Genomic DNA, 16,430 nt, shown 5'->3' with positions numbered 1-16,430 from the left:
TAAATGCCGCAACAAAGCTCGCTCACCGGTTTTTCTTTGGCTACCTAACGCCAATAAGACAGCAGTTTGCAAATGGGTCAAAGACAGACCGCTCAATCTGTTCGAAAGAACGAGCCACGAGAGTGTGGGAAGCAGATCGTTAATGCAGGAGCGCTCAACCAATTGCTGCGAATAACGCTCGAGTCTCAACAAGTCATGTGATGAGAAAAATTGATCAATCTGAGGGGTGGAGATGATCTACGAGAAGTACAAACCGTAACGTACATTTCGATGAGAGATTTCAGGAAGATTTGAATTTGAGTTCATTGGAAGATCAAACGAGTTTCCATTTTGATTTTGTTTATCCAATTGTTGAGACGAATTGATTAACGACAGACATAGAGTGATTGGCATATGACTGAAACTTGCTGATAACAAATTGATGAAGCGATTCCGGAAGTCAGTGACAAATCCGTGAATCCAATTATCGACATTGAGAGAATTCGGGGATTGCACTGATCGCAACATAATAACTGAATGTTCTCCTACAAAGAGAGCGTGTTTCATTGATCTTTCTATTTTTCCCTTACCAGTAATGTCATTCGGTGTTTGTCTCAAGTAAACAGATTGAAATCCCAAACGAGTGTGGAATTTCAATAGATCAAGAGTTAATCCAAATGACGTCCCAATATAATCAACATTGGGTCCAATTCTCGTTTCACTTGAGCGCACCAATAATGGGGGGGCGTCGCGAACACAGATAACTTCTGTTCTTAGTTGTGGTACGTTTTCCATCCCCATCGTTGCCTTCATTAGAATCATTCTCGTCAACATCGTCATCAATAGCATTACTGCATTCATCATCCTTCTTTCCATCATTCTCTTCGGCGCCGTCAATCCTTGTGTCCCCTCTCTTCATCCAATATGGATAGATTTTCTGTACCTTCCAAATGGCTTATCAGCTGCCTCAAAGCTTCGCTGCCGTATCCCATCCTTTGCAGCGAAGGGTGGACCGCGATTCGAACAATTCTCGCCCCATTCAAACTTCCAAAATCTTCATCAATAAAATTTTGAGATAGTGTCCATGGAAGTAAATCGCCAGCAGGTCGAACTCCTTTGGAAAGCGCTTTTCGAATCGACTCTTTACTGATGGCTCCTTCCATGGCAATCTGAAAAGGAGAACAACAGTAACGAATGACTTCCGTGCTTCCCTACCTGTATTGCTGCGTAAACATCTGGTAGTTCAGATTGTTCCTCTCCTACAGGAGGAAGCAAAGCATAGATGTGGTGCGCAGGGGCGTCAGAAAGCAGGATGAGGTCATTGGGGGAGTTTTTATAATGAGAGGAAACGAAGAGTGACATCATTCTCTGAAGGAATTCTTCTGATGCTTGATGATACGAGAAGAGCGAATCTCTGTTAACTGTATACAAAGAACATTGGTTTGGTAAGGCAATTGTTGTTCCTGTTAAAGGCGAAGGAGTTGTCGCATCCAAACACAGGAGTTTGTTCAACCACAGCTCAATAGGATCATTGAGCGCGTAACGAATTGGAGTCTCAAGCGTTAACTCCCTAAGTGCTCTCCCACTAAGTGATGAACCTGAAGATGCCATTGATCCTTGTTTGATCTCCTAAAATGAAGACATGTTTAGGGGTGTTAATGATTGCCCTTCCTACCTGCAATAACTTCAATGAAAGGGCTCGTCCAGTTCCTTCGTACCCATTGACAGTCGACGACAAAAACACACAATACGGCCCAAATAAGCGAGACACCAGAGGAAGAGGAATCGCAGCAGCTTCATCGATGACGAGTATTTCAGCCTGGCGGGCGAAGGCAACGTCATTTGGCGAAATGTATTGAACAGTTTGCCTGTGGTCCTTGAAGACGTTGATTCTGACGAGCTGCTTCGGTTGGGTTGTTTGCTCAGAAGTCGAACTAGACGACTCTTTCTGATGTGTGCTTGGTTGGACCACTTCACCCTCAATAAGCTCGAAATCTGCATGCTCCTTGTAACCCAATGCAACCAAACCCTTCATTATGAAAAAGAGGTAATGAAGAGGGAAGAGAACAATGAAGATCTACCTTTTGTATAAATTCAAAAACAGTTCCAACATTTTCAGGAGAGGGAGCCGTTATCAAAATATTCGAGTACCCATACCCAAGTGCTGATGCAATTGATAAACCCAACGTTGCCGATTTTCCTCTTCCTCGTCCTGAAGTCAAGCTAACAGTTGAATTCAGAGATTTCTCACTAATCACGTCAACAAATGAGAGAAGAGTTTTTGCTTGATCAATCGTCGCAGCCAAATCAATCAATGGACCCATCGCTGTGCTTTTCATTGTTTCTTTCAATTGTAAAAGCTCGGGAGTCTGAGGAATTTCACTAAGCACAAACGATGTCCCAATTGACTTTGATTTGATCGATGTTGTGCTGCCGAGGGTCGATCGATCGACTGGACTGATTTTTTTCGCATGACGACTAATTGGCAAAATGTTGAGCTCATCATCAACAACTAAGCATTGGGCGCAATCGGCGAGGGAGAGAAGAAATCTTTCATTGAATCGGGGTTCAATATCATTCGCAGATCCAGTAGAAAATTTTGATGATAATCTGGGATGACAATCCATTGTAAGGCTGTAAAGTTGCTTCAACGATTCCATGGATCGCAACAGAATGCAAACGATACCGCCACCTAAAAAAAAGAGTTGTGGCCTTTCTGAGATGCAAAAAATCACCTTCGACAGTCTCCATAGTGCGGCACAGTATATTGGGAGTGATGGCTTCGAAATCTTGCAAGATACACACCCCATACGTCTGTCCCAGAATCAAATGGGTCTCTTTGTAGTAGCAGTAACGAATACGCGTCGAAGTAACAAACAATTCGAAAGGATCGTCGACATTCGGATCCCAAACTCCCTTCTGAATTTTTGCTTTCAATTGTTTCATTCGCTTCTTGTGATTCGAACTGAATCCTAAAAAAGAAAAGCTTCAAACACAAAATCCACGATCAATTTCTCTAACCTAAGTCCTTTTTGTAGCACCACAGAACAGATGGTTTTCTAGTCGTTATTTTGGAAAGCATGTAATGGAGATTCACAATCTGGTCTTTTCCTCTGTCGCCAACCATCACAAAAAACGCCCTGTGCCTCTGGGCAACCGCATTTTCGACAAGGATGCGAATTCGATTGTCAATTTTCTTCCTCATTGTTGGCGTCAAATCGGCAGATCTGTTGCCAGATTGGTCCAGGATGCTTTCTGCCCTTAGATCATTGTGTCGGTTTACTCCCAGAACACTCTGGACAAGCTCTTCTCGGCTGGCTCCGAAAACCAAACCTTCAAAGACAACAGCCACCCACATCTAGCCCTCAAGTTGGAGGTTCAGAGCAACTCTTCAATATTTATAAGGATCTTCCTGATCACAGAATTGGTTATGATGATCACTACCCTTCTTGGGTATTCAACTTGAAAAACAAACTGCCGAGTTACGGTCAACTGGAGATGAAATTTATCTATGGAAAGGTAGGCATTCGTCTTCGTGACAGTGTGGAATCAGGATTCTGCAGGGAATAGAGACCGCAACCCTTTCCCAATATCGGCGTTTTTTGAAACTCCACCGAAGAAATCGAATTAAGCTGAATAATATGCGACTGGCGCAACGTTACAGGAATGTGCAATATACATACAAAAATGCCTGATCCGTGAAAACCAACTTCAGACCCGGCTGCGCAGAAAAGACATGGCTGCGCAAAGGCACCTGCGCACGAAAAGTGCACACTTCTGCGCACGCCAAGCGCACACGGCCTGGTGCGCAAAGTACAAGTGGCAAACCTCATGCACTCCACAGTATGATGCGAACTTCGCGGTTTTTCCAGCCTCCCCGCTTGGGAGTCGAAAGAACGTCTACCGGTACACAACTGGTCAAGGGCCTCTCTCCTTTCATTGGGTTGCTTCAAATTCCTAACGGAGATCAGGACTGTTCTCAGCAAGAGTCTTCTCTGCTTCCCTCCATCGAATTGGCCGCTGCCAGGTGGGTTGCCCATTCTACAAAAATAGATATGACGCCTTCTTTCAGAACAAAGACCAAACGACAAGGAAAGCGCCTTGTGCGCAAAAATCTATTGGATAATGAAGCGACGTTACGTGATGGAGTAAAGAAAAAACGTGCTGATAAACGTAAAAAAGAGAAGACACGCTGAGAAACCAAGAAAATACTACGAAAGGAGAAGATACCGCCGAAAAAGTGACATGTAAGAACATCGCAATAGGTCTCCTTGATTACCATTTTTTTTCAGGGAGCCGCTCCAAATAGCGTTGTTGATGGACTTATGCAAGTCCCCTACCCAATCGGTTGACCCCCAATCACCATCTGGCGGAACTGCCGCAACACAATCTGACGGAACACCATCTAATGGAACTGCAGCACCGCAATCTGACGGAACTGCAGTACCCCAACCTGACGGAACAGCTGCACCCCAATCTGACGGAACACAACCTGACGGACCATCGGTCAAAACGCTATTTGGCACACCATCTGATGGAGTGCAGCAAGCAGCACAAGACGCTCTAAAGAAAGCTGATCAAGATGTGGTCCGCGATTGGGAAGCATTGCTGAAGAAGGACAGAGCAAATGACGTCTTGAAGGCTCTAGATCGGATACAATGGGAGAACAAGGACATAATGGCTCTCGATGTCGACGCTATCGTGAATACTGCTAATGCGAAATTGAACTTCGCTGAAGCGGGTGGCATCTCTGGAGCCCTCCACAAGGGAATTCCTAAGCTCCATGAGGCTGGTCAAGAGTTCAACCAGAGCCATGGCAACCTAAAGCCAGGGGAGGCAGTCGTTTTTCCGATTGACTGCAAGTACAAGTGTATCGTCCACGTATTGGGCCCCCAAATCGCGTCAAACAGCACTCGAACAATCCAGGAGTGCAAAGACCTGGTTCAATCCTATGACAGTGTGTTTGACCAGGTCAAGAACGTGAACGAAAAGGGTGGTACGATTCGGTCCATTGGAATGCCCTCCATCAGTACAGGTATATTCAATTATCCTCTGGATGAAGGTACTGTAATTGCTGTCACAAGGATTATTGAGGGCTTGATTAATCAACAATCCCTCATAGTCGTGATGAACAGGTTTAACGAGAAACTGGTTCATGGACTTGTCAATCTGCTGGTTCTTTCACACTCGTGAAACCTGAGTTGTCAATCAGCTGGTTCTTTCACACAGTCCGTCATTCTGTGACGTGTGCCTTTTTAATCTATTTGTTTCTTGTTGTCTTATATTTTTTGTAATCTTTAGTATTGCAACGTGCTTTAGCAACTGTCCTGTAAAAACAACACAAGGACACTTTTGTAATTTGTCAAAATTGTTGAGAATGTTGTCTTGTCTCTTGATCACTTGTGGAAGCTTGAAACGATGATGAAGGTCCCAATAGCGACAAGAGCGACAGCGATGGACAAACGACTGAACAAATGTCGCTTTGGATTCTCCACAGAGTGTTTCTGATTGGTCGAGCGCGGAACCACACTTTGTAGAAAGGTTGAAAATATTTGCCCAAACCGAGATTGTGATAAATAAACTTTCATAGCATTGATACGGGAGAATGACGAAGGTTGAGGTTTTAGCGGGCTGAAGTCATGAATTGCGAGAATTAAACGGTTGCATATGGAAGACCATTCATTAATCAAGCGTCCAATCAAACGATTTGATAATAATGTGATGAACAATTGACGCTGAAGTGACCAAAAATCAGAACGATGCGATTCGCGAGAAAGTGTCTTTCGTTCGTGTTTGGCTCGTTCCGTCCACTCTCTACGTTGACGGAGAATCCCCTCATAATCTTGCTTTGAATATTGATAGATAAGCGGTTTGTATTGCGCAAGTCCATTCTTATGCTGTCGATTTTCCTCGTCGTCTTCAAAATACAGGTTTATGATTGTGTTCTTCTCGTTTATCCACCTCCAATCACTGAATTTCAAAGATGAATAAATTGGAACTTCGCAATGCAAATCATTCCTTGAAGTCAGTTTCAAACAATCTTTCCAGCAAATCTTCGTTCTATCCCAAATTCCTTCATCATCGAAATCCAATTGCTTGAATAGTTTCATCGAACTCTCAATTGAATCTTCAACCACTTCATCCAGATCATTCAAAAAATTGTCTCGAAATAGATTTTGCATCACCTTGAAAATTTCGACCTGCATGAAATCTACTTCCTCAGAATCAAATTTTTCGACATCGAAGCTCAACCCCGAGAAAAATCCGGTCCCCTTCTAGTTCGTCCATTTGGATCGATCCACACGGCGGATACCTTTGACGGGGTGCGTCGCTCTCGTTCACAAGGACGCCAAATCGCAGTGCAACTTCAACCAGTTGGCGTCGAAGGAAAGGGTGGCGTATAAGAGATACACAGAAACAAATTCCCATTTGAGGTGGACCAGCTAGAAGGAAATCCCAAATGCGGCAACAAATCTGAAAGCCATTTGTCTCTGGATCAGTTGATGGAAGCAATTCATGCGTGAAGTACGTCAACAACCAGGAAATAGAAAACTGAAATTCGTGACCAGATAGAAATTGAAGAGGTAAAAGATGAAAGGGGGAGTCACGTGATGGAAGACAGCGTTGAGTCTCGAGAAAACTGGACAACCTTCCAGTTCTGAGCGCATCGAATTGAGAGGTAAACGTCAAAAGAGAAAACAGAGAGGGGTCTTCAATATACAAACAATAACCAATCAATTTCAGATTCGACATGATTGATAATTCTAATGGAGAAGAGAAAAAATCGCAAATTGGATGGAGAAGTGAAAGCCTCTCAAGAAATAAGATTGATCGATAAATAGAGAGAAGAAGTAATTCCAAATGGAGAGATGAATTTGCGTTGTTTGTCTTGAGTTGATTCAAAAATTTGAATACTTCATTAACCCTGAGTATCATGACCGCAAATTCATGAAACCCTTGTGTGTAAACAAATGAACGTGAGTGAATATGGCGAAAAACAACGACCTGAAGAACGCACTCCAAAGCGTCACTTTCCTCCCAATCGCTCAATGGCCTAGAGAATAGCTCCGGCAGAACTGCTTTCCATATTTGGTCACATCTATTTGCTGTATCTTCATTCTTCGCCACAACTTCTTCCTTCCTCGCTCCCGAAATCTGAGGGTAAAGTGAACTCGATCGGAGAACATCTTTCTTGATTTGTTCGCTTTCCTCCTTGTCTAAATCCCTCTGAGCTGATTCAATCAATTCCTTCAGCGACTTCGCTAGTATTAATGACGCCACACAATTTTCACCCTTTTCTTGCTCAGTTCCATTTGATTGCGGATCGTCGCTTTCGACTGTTCCCAATAACGAGACGACAGATTTAATCGCGCGCGTTCTATCGATTTCTGAGCTCCCTTCGGAAAACAAAACATCGTGAGGATCGAACGGAAGAATTCCAAGAAGAACGGACCAGAAAAGAGACCGTTTCTGATTCGATAGCTCGTGAGAATCACATCTTGAAAGACAGAACGACCTGATGGACCGAAATAAACACTGAAAATCACGTTTTATCGAGGACGAAGAGATTGTTTGATCGACTCGAGACGCATCTGATGATAGAAAGCAGAGACAGTCATGACCCAGATCCAGGCACCTAGTAAATAGTTGTTCTACATCAATAGACATATAAACCTTCCTTCAGTCATTGGGACCTGATGTCCTGTTGTCGTTGGCCTTACAAATAAATCAAACAGCTTCTATTGTCTCGTTTCATAAGTTTAAGAGATACCGACAAACAGTGGAATGCACGGAAAGGGATCCGCTCAATGCACCGAAAAATCAACACTTGAAAAATTGAACAAGAAATGCCAGCAAGGTTCTCGTCAAAAGGAGTTCTTGTCAGCCAATTGAAGAATTCTTGTCCACTTGAGGAGGTAGATTGAAGTACCAAATTAGGAACGGGTTGGGATCGAACATTTCATGCAAGCGTTCAACAGAAATTCGAATACTCAATTCTGCGACGTCTCTGAAACACAAATTGATAAGGCACGTCCACTCAACACCCTGACCTTTGGACTAAAACACAGACTCGCCCGACAGCCACACACGAGAGCAATATCATAAAGAAGCTAGCGAGAGTCAGGAGTAGATAGATGACGGGATGATCATGGGACGTTGGACTCTTTGCATCAGAGGAAGCGAAAGCTATCATTAAAATCACATCAAAAATTGCCATAAAGGCTTGGGCTAATGTATAGATAACCAAAATCCAATAGGAAGCGATACGAAGGGACAAATACCCGATGAACTGACAAATAACGGATGCTGGCATTGAGGCGATTGACAGTGGGGCCGCAAATTTACTCATAGCAAGGGATACTTTTGCTGCTTCGGCTGCCAGCTGGGATGAAAGAGCATCTCAATAAAGAACGGCATTAGTAAACTCACTGATAGACACATAATTGAAGTTGCGCCTTGAATCCAACGAAAGGTTCTCTTCCGTATGTAAGGGATCCCCCAATGGAATAAGGGACCTTGATATTTCTTGACCAACTGAGTTTTGAGGGTCACTTGCGTCGATTGGATCATCTGGACAATAACGTGATTTGGAATTCGTAGACCTTGAGACACGCTTGAAAGATTTCCAGATTCTGCTGACTTGCTGGCATGGAAACAAACGAGGTCGATAGAGGCTGAATTACAATCTACTAGACTTGGATTGCTAGGCTCCTCAGCCGTGTGAACACTTTTATTGAAAGACTGGTTCAAGTTCGACCTTTGAGAAAGGCGACCACGTTGACTTGCTTTGCGTCCGCATGGAGTTGAGGATTCAAACTGTCGTCGAGTTGCTGTTTTCTCGTCAGACTCGATTGAATCCCCAAGGGAAGCGGCGTGACTCCGTCCAGTGCTGGGTTCATGGAATGAATTCCCCAAAGCCAACCGCGGGGGACTCGATTGTAAGAACGCTTTATTGGAGTCGATGAGGCGAAGCGCTTCGTCGTTTCCTTCAACTGCTGAGTTTGAAAGGGCAGTCAAATGATTAGCGGTATTGCTCGAAGAAATGTCCGATGAACCAATGAGATCGCGTCGGAGGAAACGTAGAACACCCTTCCCCCTGGTTCCCTTCGTCGCATACGAGGAAGTTCCGTCGGAGGACTGGTCTGACGAGGAAGGGACACCGGAACGGAAACGAAACATTGTTTCAGAACTTTGGGACCTCGACGCGGCAGTCACTGGCGACGGTCGTGATAGCCAGGGGGAATCTACGATCAAATGCGTATCGATGATTTTGTCATTTTCTCGATTTATTGAATCGATTGTTCCTCCGATACTTTCATTATTCGAATCAGAAAAACAACCAGAGTTTGCGGCCTCGACAGCTGGGGATCTTAAATTATTAGCAAGACCAACTTGTGATGTGTAGTCTTCAAAACGTCTTGGCCTTCCTTTGAACCTCTTCATTCTGGTCGTTGTTTCTTCATCCATTCCAAAATCTTTTCGGTCCTGATCTCTTCGCACAGCTGCTCCACTTCTCGGCTGAAACACGAACATTGTTTTTATTGGAGCTCTCAACAAAAAAGTAACACGCGCGTCGTTCTTTGAGTTGAACACTGAAATTGTGTATGTAGTTTTGCTGAACTCAACGCACACACAAAATTCAAGGGAAAGCTCGCCACTGTCTTCTAATGTCTTCTTCAACAAGTCCCCCATCAGCTTCTACTCCACGAATTTTGATTGTTTGCCGAGCTCATTCTCGGAAAAATAAACGAATCGATTATGTCGGCGAGCATCACCTTGAGTGGATACAAAGATTCGGTGGTTTGCCCGTGCGTCGTGATCCTCGAGGTTCGCATTCATGATGATTGTTTATAGATCATCATCCCACGAACGCCATCAACGGCGAGCCAGCTTCATCTCTACCTTCCTATGGATGGTTTGTTGCTTATCGAAGGAGAAGATCTGAGTCCAGAGTTTCATCCATACACTGGCAACTCAAAGAATACTCCAAATAGCACGAGATCGACTGACGATGGAATTGGTCGGTATGTGGAGAATCACATCTTTATCACACAACAAAGCCCACTTCGACGTTGTTCCTCAGAGAGTTCGATGTGAAGACTCTTGAAGAAATTCGTCAGCAACATCCTTCAGATGTTTGTTATGATCATTGCAAAGACGAAATTGAGTGGAAGCTCTTGAAACTAGCAAGAGAAGAAGAAATCCCGATACTAGGAATCTGTCGCGGATGCCAGCTGTTGAACGTTGCTTGTGGGGGAACTCTTTATTTTGATATTCAACATCAAGTAAGAAAATCGTCCAATTGGAGAACACATCAGTTTCTTGACAAGGTTCCGAATGCCATCCCCCACATCTCTTACAACGACTACGATGGTTATCGGCACCCGCTGCGAATTCTTCCGAATACTCCACTAGCTCTCTGGTATAACGATGAAATTCAGCATCAATCTGGGAACATTATTGAAGTGAACAGGTCAGCGGCTCCATAACGGGTTTCTCTTCCACCTCTTTCTCAGTTATCATCATCAAAGTGTGAAGCAACTTGCTGATAACTTACTTCCAATGGCTTATAGCGAATTGGATGGAGTGGTTGAGGGGGTCTATGATCCTTCACACTTTCAGCCAGAAATTGGGAAGTTTTGTATCGGAATCCAAGTATGTTGCATTTTTATGGATCTGCTGTCTGTATCACTATGGTCAGTATCACCCAGAACGTCTTGGAGATGAAGCACACAGAGGAGGAGGACTCAAAATCTATGAAGCATTCATCACCGCTGCTAGAAATTTTGGAATTCAGAGAAAGAAAACAAAGAGTATTTAAATTTTTTTGTCGATTTAAAACACCAATATGAATATGATTTAAAGCATCAGTTCAAAGAAACTGATTTTTCTTCGTGGAAAGAATTTTGCCTCCAGCCCATTTTCCAATAGAGGAACACTTTGGGCAGGGAAGTTTCGATTTGTTTGAAAGCGTCGCTCCAAAATCCGCTGGCGCTCTTCCTGATAATTGCTGGTTCAATATTAGTTGTCGAATTGTTACTGGTAAATTATGAGTCGTCCTGTTGACACCAAAATGAAATTTAGCATGGATATTGGCGAGCTCCATAATGGGTGCAACGAAATTGCACTGGCTACAGGAGACTAAATAGTTGTAGCCTTGAAGCTTTCGGATGACCCCAAGAACCATAGCAGGAAAATGTTTTGAAAAAAAGGAAAAATCACACTCGACCAGTTTTTGCCTTCGATTTGGGACTTTGCTGTTTTGATCTATTTTTCATCATCATCTGTGAATTTAAATTAACGATGATCTGATTCACGACGCGTACCAAATCTGCCTTCGCCAAATCTCCTAACTCACGGATGTGTCCAGTGTGTTGCAACCAATTCCTAAAATTTTTGATGAATACTCGAGAATGGAAAATAAAAATCATCTTACGAAAAGTGTGTTTGTAGAGTTCTTGCGACATGATAAGAATCTGGAGCCTTGACTGCTGCTTGCTGTATGGATTCCAACAGTTCGACTGCCTGTGGATACAAATTGCGATACTATAGGAAGACACAACGTACGCGGCGTTGTTGATCTCTGAATGCATCTGCATACACTTGTGGGAGAAAGAGAGCCAGCTGATCTTCATTGATTCCCGGCTGATGACAAGAAGGTCTGTTGTGCAACTCTGGGACGATCAGAGTCTGCAGCAAGAGTCGAAATACAATTAGAGTTTGGCAGCAAGCCCACCTTGAAAGATTCTGGTGCCACGAGAGAATAGACTCCTGCAGCTGATTTATCGTCATTTAAAGGTCCGATTGATTGGCGTAGAGAGCCACAACCGTTGGATGACGCCGTACTTGTTGACGTTACAATCCGTCTGTCAACAGCAAAGTCATCTTTAATTGATGAACGCCTCGATCCCTCAATGACTCCAGGTAACGATTCTGTTGATGATGAAACGATGATAGATTCTCTTCCCATGTACGTATTATTTCGTGAAGGACGTCCTACGAGAGTTGGAGAAGCCCAACGACCGACAAATATTGGATCGAATCTGGAGCAACAAAGAAGTTGGAAATCATTGTACTACAACTTCACCCAATTGTTACCAACGAGTCCTACTCTAAGCCAATAAGAGACATCAATCGTTTTTGTTGAGGGAATAAACCTGCAGAGCGATAAAAACATCCGTTTAGAGAATGAATCTTACATGAGTATGGGCCTAGTGTTAGACCACGAGTGTCTCCAGATAGAACGGGGTGGGTGAAGGAAAAGACATGCAGTCTCGTTTCGTAACAATTATCGATTCTGAAGAGAAATTAATGAAGTTTTTTTGCTGATGCGACTTCTCACTTAAAACATCTCGCTACACCATGTAGGCTGATCGTACTACATCCAGTGACAGTAATAATTCCTGATGCAGCTGGAATTACAAAAGTGCAGTCTTTGCAAGATTGGATCCGTCCATATCGAACTCTATAAAAGAAAGAACAGATTCAAGTGCAACACCGTCACTTACGGATTCAATATATAGACTGTGCATTCCGTTAGTTCTGAAAGATAAAGGTCGTATGCATTGGAAGGATCTGTTGATGATGATTGAGAACTGCCTCTCAGAAATCCAGCAGATGGTCTCTTCTGTCTCATTTCGTGACGCGTTGGTAATGAAGAGCTTCTGTGTCCCAATTCGAGCTCCATCAATCCGCCTGAAGCAAGCGTCTTTTCTCTAAAGAGTGTTTGCTTTACCTTTTGACACCGCTACAGGGCTTTTCTCCGTGAGAGTGTCGCGCAGCACACTCGATAAATGACCACTATTCTTTCGTCCTCCCTTGATACTGAGAATGTCATCGTTATCTCTGATGATGGTTTCCCTTTTCGTTGATTCAATGCAGACGGCTGAACAGGGCTTTTGAGACTGCCGTGTCCCAAAACTCGCGATGGGAGACGCCGTTCTGCGAGACTGACGGAAACCATCTGAGAGTGGAGGTTGGTTCAACATACAGGGGAAACTGGAGAAGCGGAGCCAGTGAGGAGTCCAGTGGTCGTTGGAGCAGATAGAGGGCGACAAAAGACCGGATATTTTGAGGGATCGACAGTCAGAGCCTTGGCGAGTTTTTTCTGAACGAGTTTTGATGGTAGGGGAACGACGGTTGGGACAGACCTCGATTGATGGAATAGAAGTATCAGATTTCGATGAAAAATGAATGCAATTTGAGACCCGAGCGCCTTTTGGACTGCAAGCGGGGGACGGACTGAAAATTCAGTCAGCACTCTCTTACAGATCAAAGAAGATTCCCAAGGCTTCCATACACGTGACATCTATAATCTTAAGATCAGTTGAAAAGTTCAGATGGACAATTCGTAGGAGCGTCTGAAACAGAAATGGTGGGCGTAAGACGCATTTGGATATTTCGACTGTTCCGGCCGACAAGTGGGTAGCTACGACCAGATTTCCATCTACTGAGAAGCACTCACATTCAAATTCAAGACGATCCACTGAGTAAAATCATCAGCAAGAGTTTGAGTCACAGAGTTTGAATTCGGGTGGTTTTGATTTGGCATTGAATGGCTTCTGTGAAAGGAGTAAGGGTTCACATAGATTTGGACAAGAAGACGCACCTTGGGGAAACCAAAGCCGGAACGGATGTCATTGGAGGAGTCGAACAAAGTGATGGTTGGCGAGGATTGGCGCGAGGGGAGACCAAACCTCTGAAACAAGATGATCGATAGAAACCCAATCGAGCGTCAGTAGTACCCAGTCACTTGAGCCGCGTGCTGATAAGCAGCAGCAGCGGCCGCGGGATTCGAATAGACAACTTCGCTGTTTGATCTGAGAAGTTTGTGGAAGAGAAGGTTGCGAGTCGCTCCTGATCCCTTGCGTGTCTGAAACAAACAGATCAAGAGATCAATTCAAGTCAAAAGATCTTACTTGAAGGAATAGCAAAAGTCCAAAGTGCCGAAAATCCATAGCGATCAGTTCGGGATCCAATACAGTCTGATTTCTTGTATCGCTGTTTCCATCGATGTTCATTCGTTCATTTTCAAAATCAGAGGACGACAATTCGGTCATACGCTGTCGTGGAGTGTTTTCAGTTATCTGTTGGGCAAGTCCTTCGACGATGACAATTGTTGAGAAGACAGACCACAAGGCTTCAAGTTCGTGTTCATTAATTGTTGTATTTTGGGATCCTATCCAATATTCTAACCACAGATTCCGCGTGATCCATAAAGTTTGTTTTCCAATAGTCGAAATTTCAAGAGATCTCGATTTCTGAAACTCTGATTCACTGGAGTCTTCCGATTTTTTGCACTGTCTACCTTCTAAGAAAGAGCACAACTCTGACAGGTACTGTAAGCATGGCTTTTCATCAAGTCTCGAGCCTCCTCCAATTACGCTCATCTCTATGAGCATACATCGAATTGGCAACGTCATTCTCATCAAGGGGGCTCCTAACAATCATCAGCAGGTTGTCCTGTCACACAGCCATTTCTAGAGGACGCGATTTAAATCAATGGAGAACGCGATCGTCGCAGAGCTTGGAATAAATCGACTGCCATCTCGTTAATTGTTCAAAGATCTTGCATTATGAGCAGCATGCAGGACTTGAAACGTCAGTCTGATTTTTTTTGATAATGAATTGCTACGTAGTTTCATTTCTCCTACTCGTCGCTGCAGTTTTCGCAAAAGATCCCCTTACCGCTGAGGAGTTCTGTCAACCCCCCCGGGGAGATGGTTATTACGTCTATCCGAAAAACTGCAGAATGTACTACGACTGCTCGCAAAAAAAGATAGATCAATGCGCGCCAACCACGGATTTCGTTCCATCATTAGGACGTTGTGACCGTGGCCAGGGGTTTGTATGTAAGCGAATTTTGGCGTCCTCTGTGGTTTCAATCGACTCTTTAGGTAAACCAGGCGACATGACCAGCGAAGAAGAGGAAACAAAAGAGGAAACAAGAGAAGAAAGCAAAAAAAAAAACCTAAAAAGGAAACTGAAGAGGACGAAGTTGAAACGACAACTAAGCCAAAAACGAAGGCAAAGGGAAAAAAAGGGTCGGCGGCAAAGCTCGCCAGTATTGCTGTTTTGAGTTCTTGTGTTTTAAGAGGATTGGTGCTTCATTTTTAGCAAAGTTTCTTGCATCTAAAAAATAGCACTTGGTGAACGCTATCTAGACCATGGGTGTTTCTGGGCTACGGGGCGAATCGTTGATTATGGTGTCAAAATTAATGTTCCGAGGACAAGACCAGTGAACCGTCATGCCATTACTCTTCCATGCAGTCTACTCAAGAGGAAGCACCCAAAACGTGTACGAAAAACTGGTTCACCCATCTGCGTATAAATGCCTCGAAAAGGGATTGAATTCCACTCAGGACCGCGACTGCCCGAGCAACAGAAGAAATCGAATCAATTTTCGAAAACTCTTCGACATCCGAGGTGACTATGTCCGCTATGCAAAGCATGTTGCGAAATACGCTTATAAAAAGTGAGGAAAATCAAATTCTACACTGTTGCATTTCTGGTGCGTTTCAGCAATTTGAAGCTGGCTTCTGGCATCTTGACCGATTTTGAGCTTCCTAAAACACCAATTCGTTTGCGGCAGCCAACAACCCTTGAAGATCTCCAGAAGATTCGAAGGCTGCTGGAGAGGGAGTTAGTTCACATGGAAGAAGGTATGGCCAACTTGAACTTCTCTCGGGCTGCAGCCTTCAAGATATTCTCCGAGGTTGCAACTTCTGGAAAGCTTGAAGCTTCAGAAGAACTCTTTATTGCGAACCACAAAACCGAGTCGTGGTTGAGTAACGATTTGAAGAGACTGTACAGAATTCTGAGGAGGTGGATTGCTCTAAGCCATCGCCGTGATGAATTAAATCAGTTTGAGGTTTGCTTGAAGGAATCTGAACCAAGCAAACCCAGTAAAGCTGAGAATATGAACCTGTCAATCCAAAAGGGTTTCAATCGGAAGAATCTCGAGAAATTATTTCGTCGGACTCTCTAGAGCGTTTTATGCGTGTTGGCACTCAAAACCACACATCAGAACTTTTGCACCCAATTTTTCTGATTCGTTGTTCAGTGAAGACCATTCAATGTTAAACAATCTCCTTAAGCAATTCATCTCCAGAGTAGGAACTTTACAGGACGTGATGCTTTCATTTTCACATACACAGATCATAGACGGGAAGGGGCGCCACCAGCTACGGTGATACATTCGCCTGACACATAGCTACTATCGCTGGAAGCCAGAAATGCAGCAACGCTTGCAATCTCAGAGGATTCAGCGAAGCGTTCCAATGGTTGCGAAAGGATGCCTGCGGGTTCAGCCCCGGTTTCCCATATTGCACGGCTGAAGCAACAGGATCACGGAATGGTAAGCGTAAAGCTCTTACCTAAACTCTGTCTTCACAACGCCGGGCGCAACAGCATTGACCTGAAGAAATTTGCGTTGGCGAGCTCTGCAGATC

At 44.0% G+C, this 16,430-nt stretch overlaps 3 protein-coding genes across 3 annotated transcripts; 2 read left to right on the top strand and 1 right to left on the bottom strand.

Moving 5' to 3' along the window:
• Positions 1-254: 254 nt before the first annotated feature.
• Positions 255-3,184, bottom strand: LOC129617827 (RNA cytidine acetyltransferase-like; the record flags this gene model as incomplete). Its single annotated transcript, XM_055532878.1, has 8 exons — positions 3,001-3,184; positions 2,715-2,951; positions 2,061-2,671; positions 1,952-2,008; positions 1,655-1,900; positions 1,195-1,608; positions 923-1,148; positions 255-878 (listed from the first exon to the last, which is right to left on the bottom strand). Coding segments are annotated over exons 1-8 (2,599 nt in total), but the record flags the coding sequence as incomplete, so codon positions are not given.
• A 1,112-nt stretch (positions 3,185-4,296) lies between these two features.
• LOC129617826 (uncharacterized) lies at positions 4,297-5,172 on the top strand. The gene has a single exon (XM_055532877.1). It carries the CDS (start codon positions 4,297-4,299, stop codon positions 5,170-5,172), a length of 876 nt encoding a protein of 291 aa, XP_055388852.1.
• Positions 5,173-9,647: 4,475 nt separating this feature from the next.
• On the top strand, positions 9,648-10,801 carry LOC129617824 (uncharacterized). Its single transcript, XM_055532876.1, has 5 exons — positions 9,648-9,788; positions 9,835-10,004; positions 10,064-10,453; positions 10,497-10,635; positions 10,682-10,801. Exons 1-5 carry the CDS (start codon positions 9,648-9,650, stop codon positions 10,799-10,801), a joined length of 960 nt encoding a protein of 319 aa, XP_055388851.1.
• The last annotated feature ends 5,629 nt before the right edge of the window (positions 10,802-16,430 follow it).

Source organism: Condylostylus longicornis, unplaced genomic scaffold (assembly GCF_029603195.1).
Source record: "Condylostylus longicornis isolate FDR11 unplaced genomic scaffold, ASM2960319v2 ptg000655l, whole genome shotgun sequence".
Taxonomy (NCBI): Eukaryota; Metazoa; Arthropoda; class Insecta; order Diptera; family Dolichopodidae; genus Condylostylus; species Condylostylus longicornis.
Note: the sequence above shows the minus strand (reverse complement) of the source record. Positions and strands in the feature narration are given on the sequence as shown.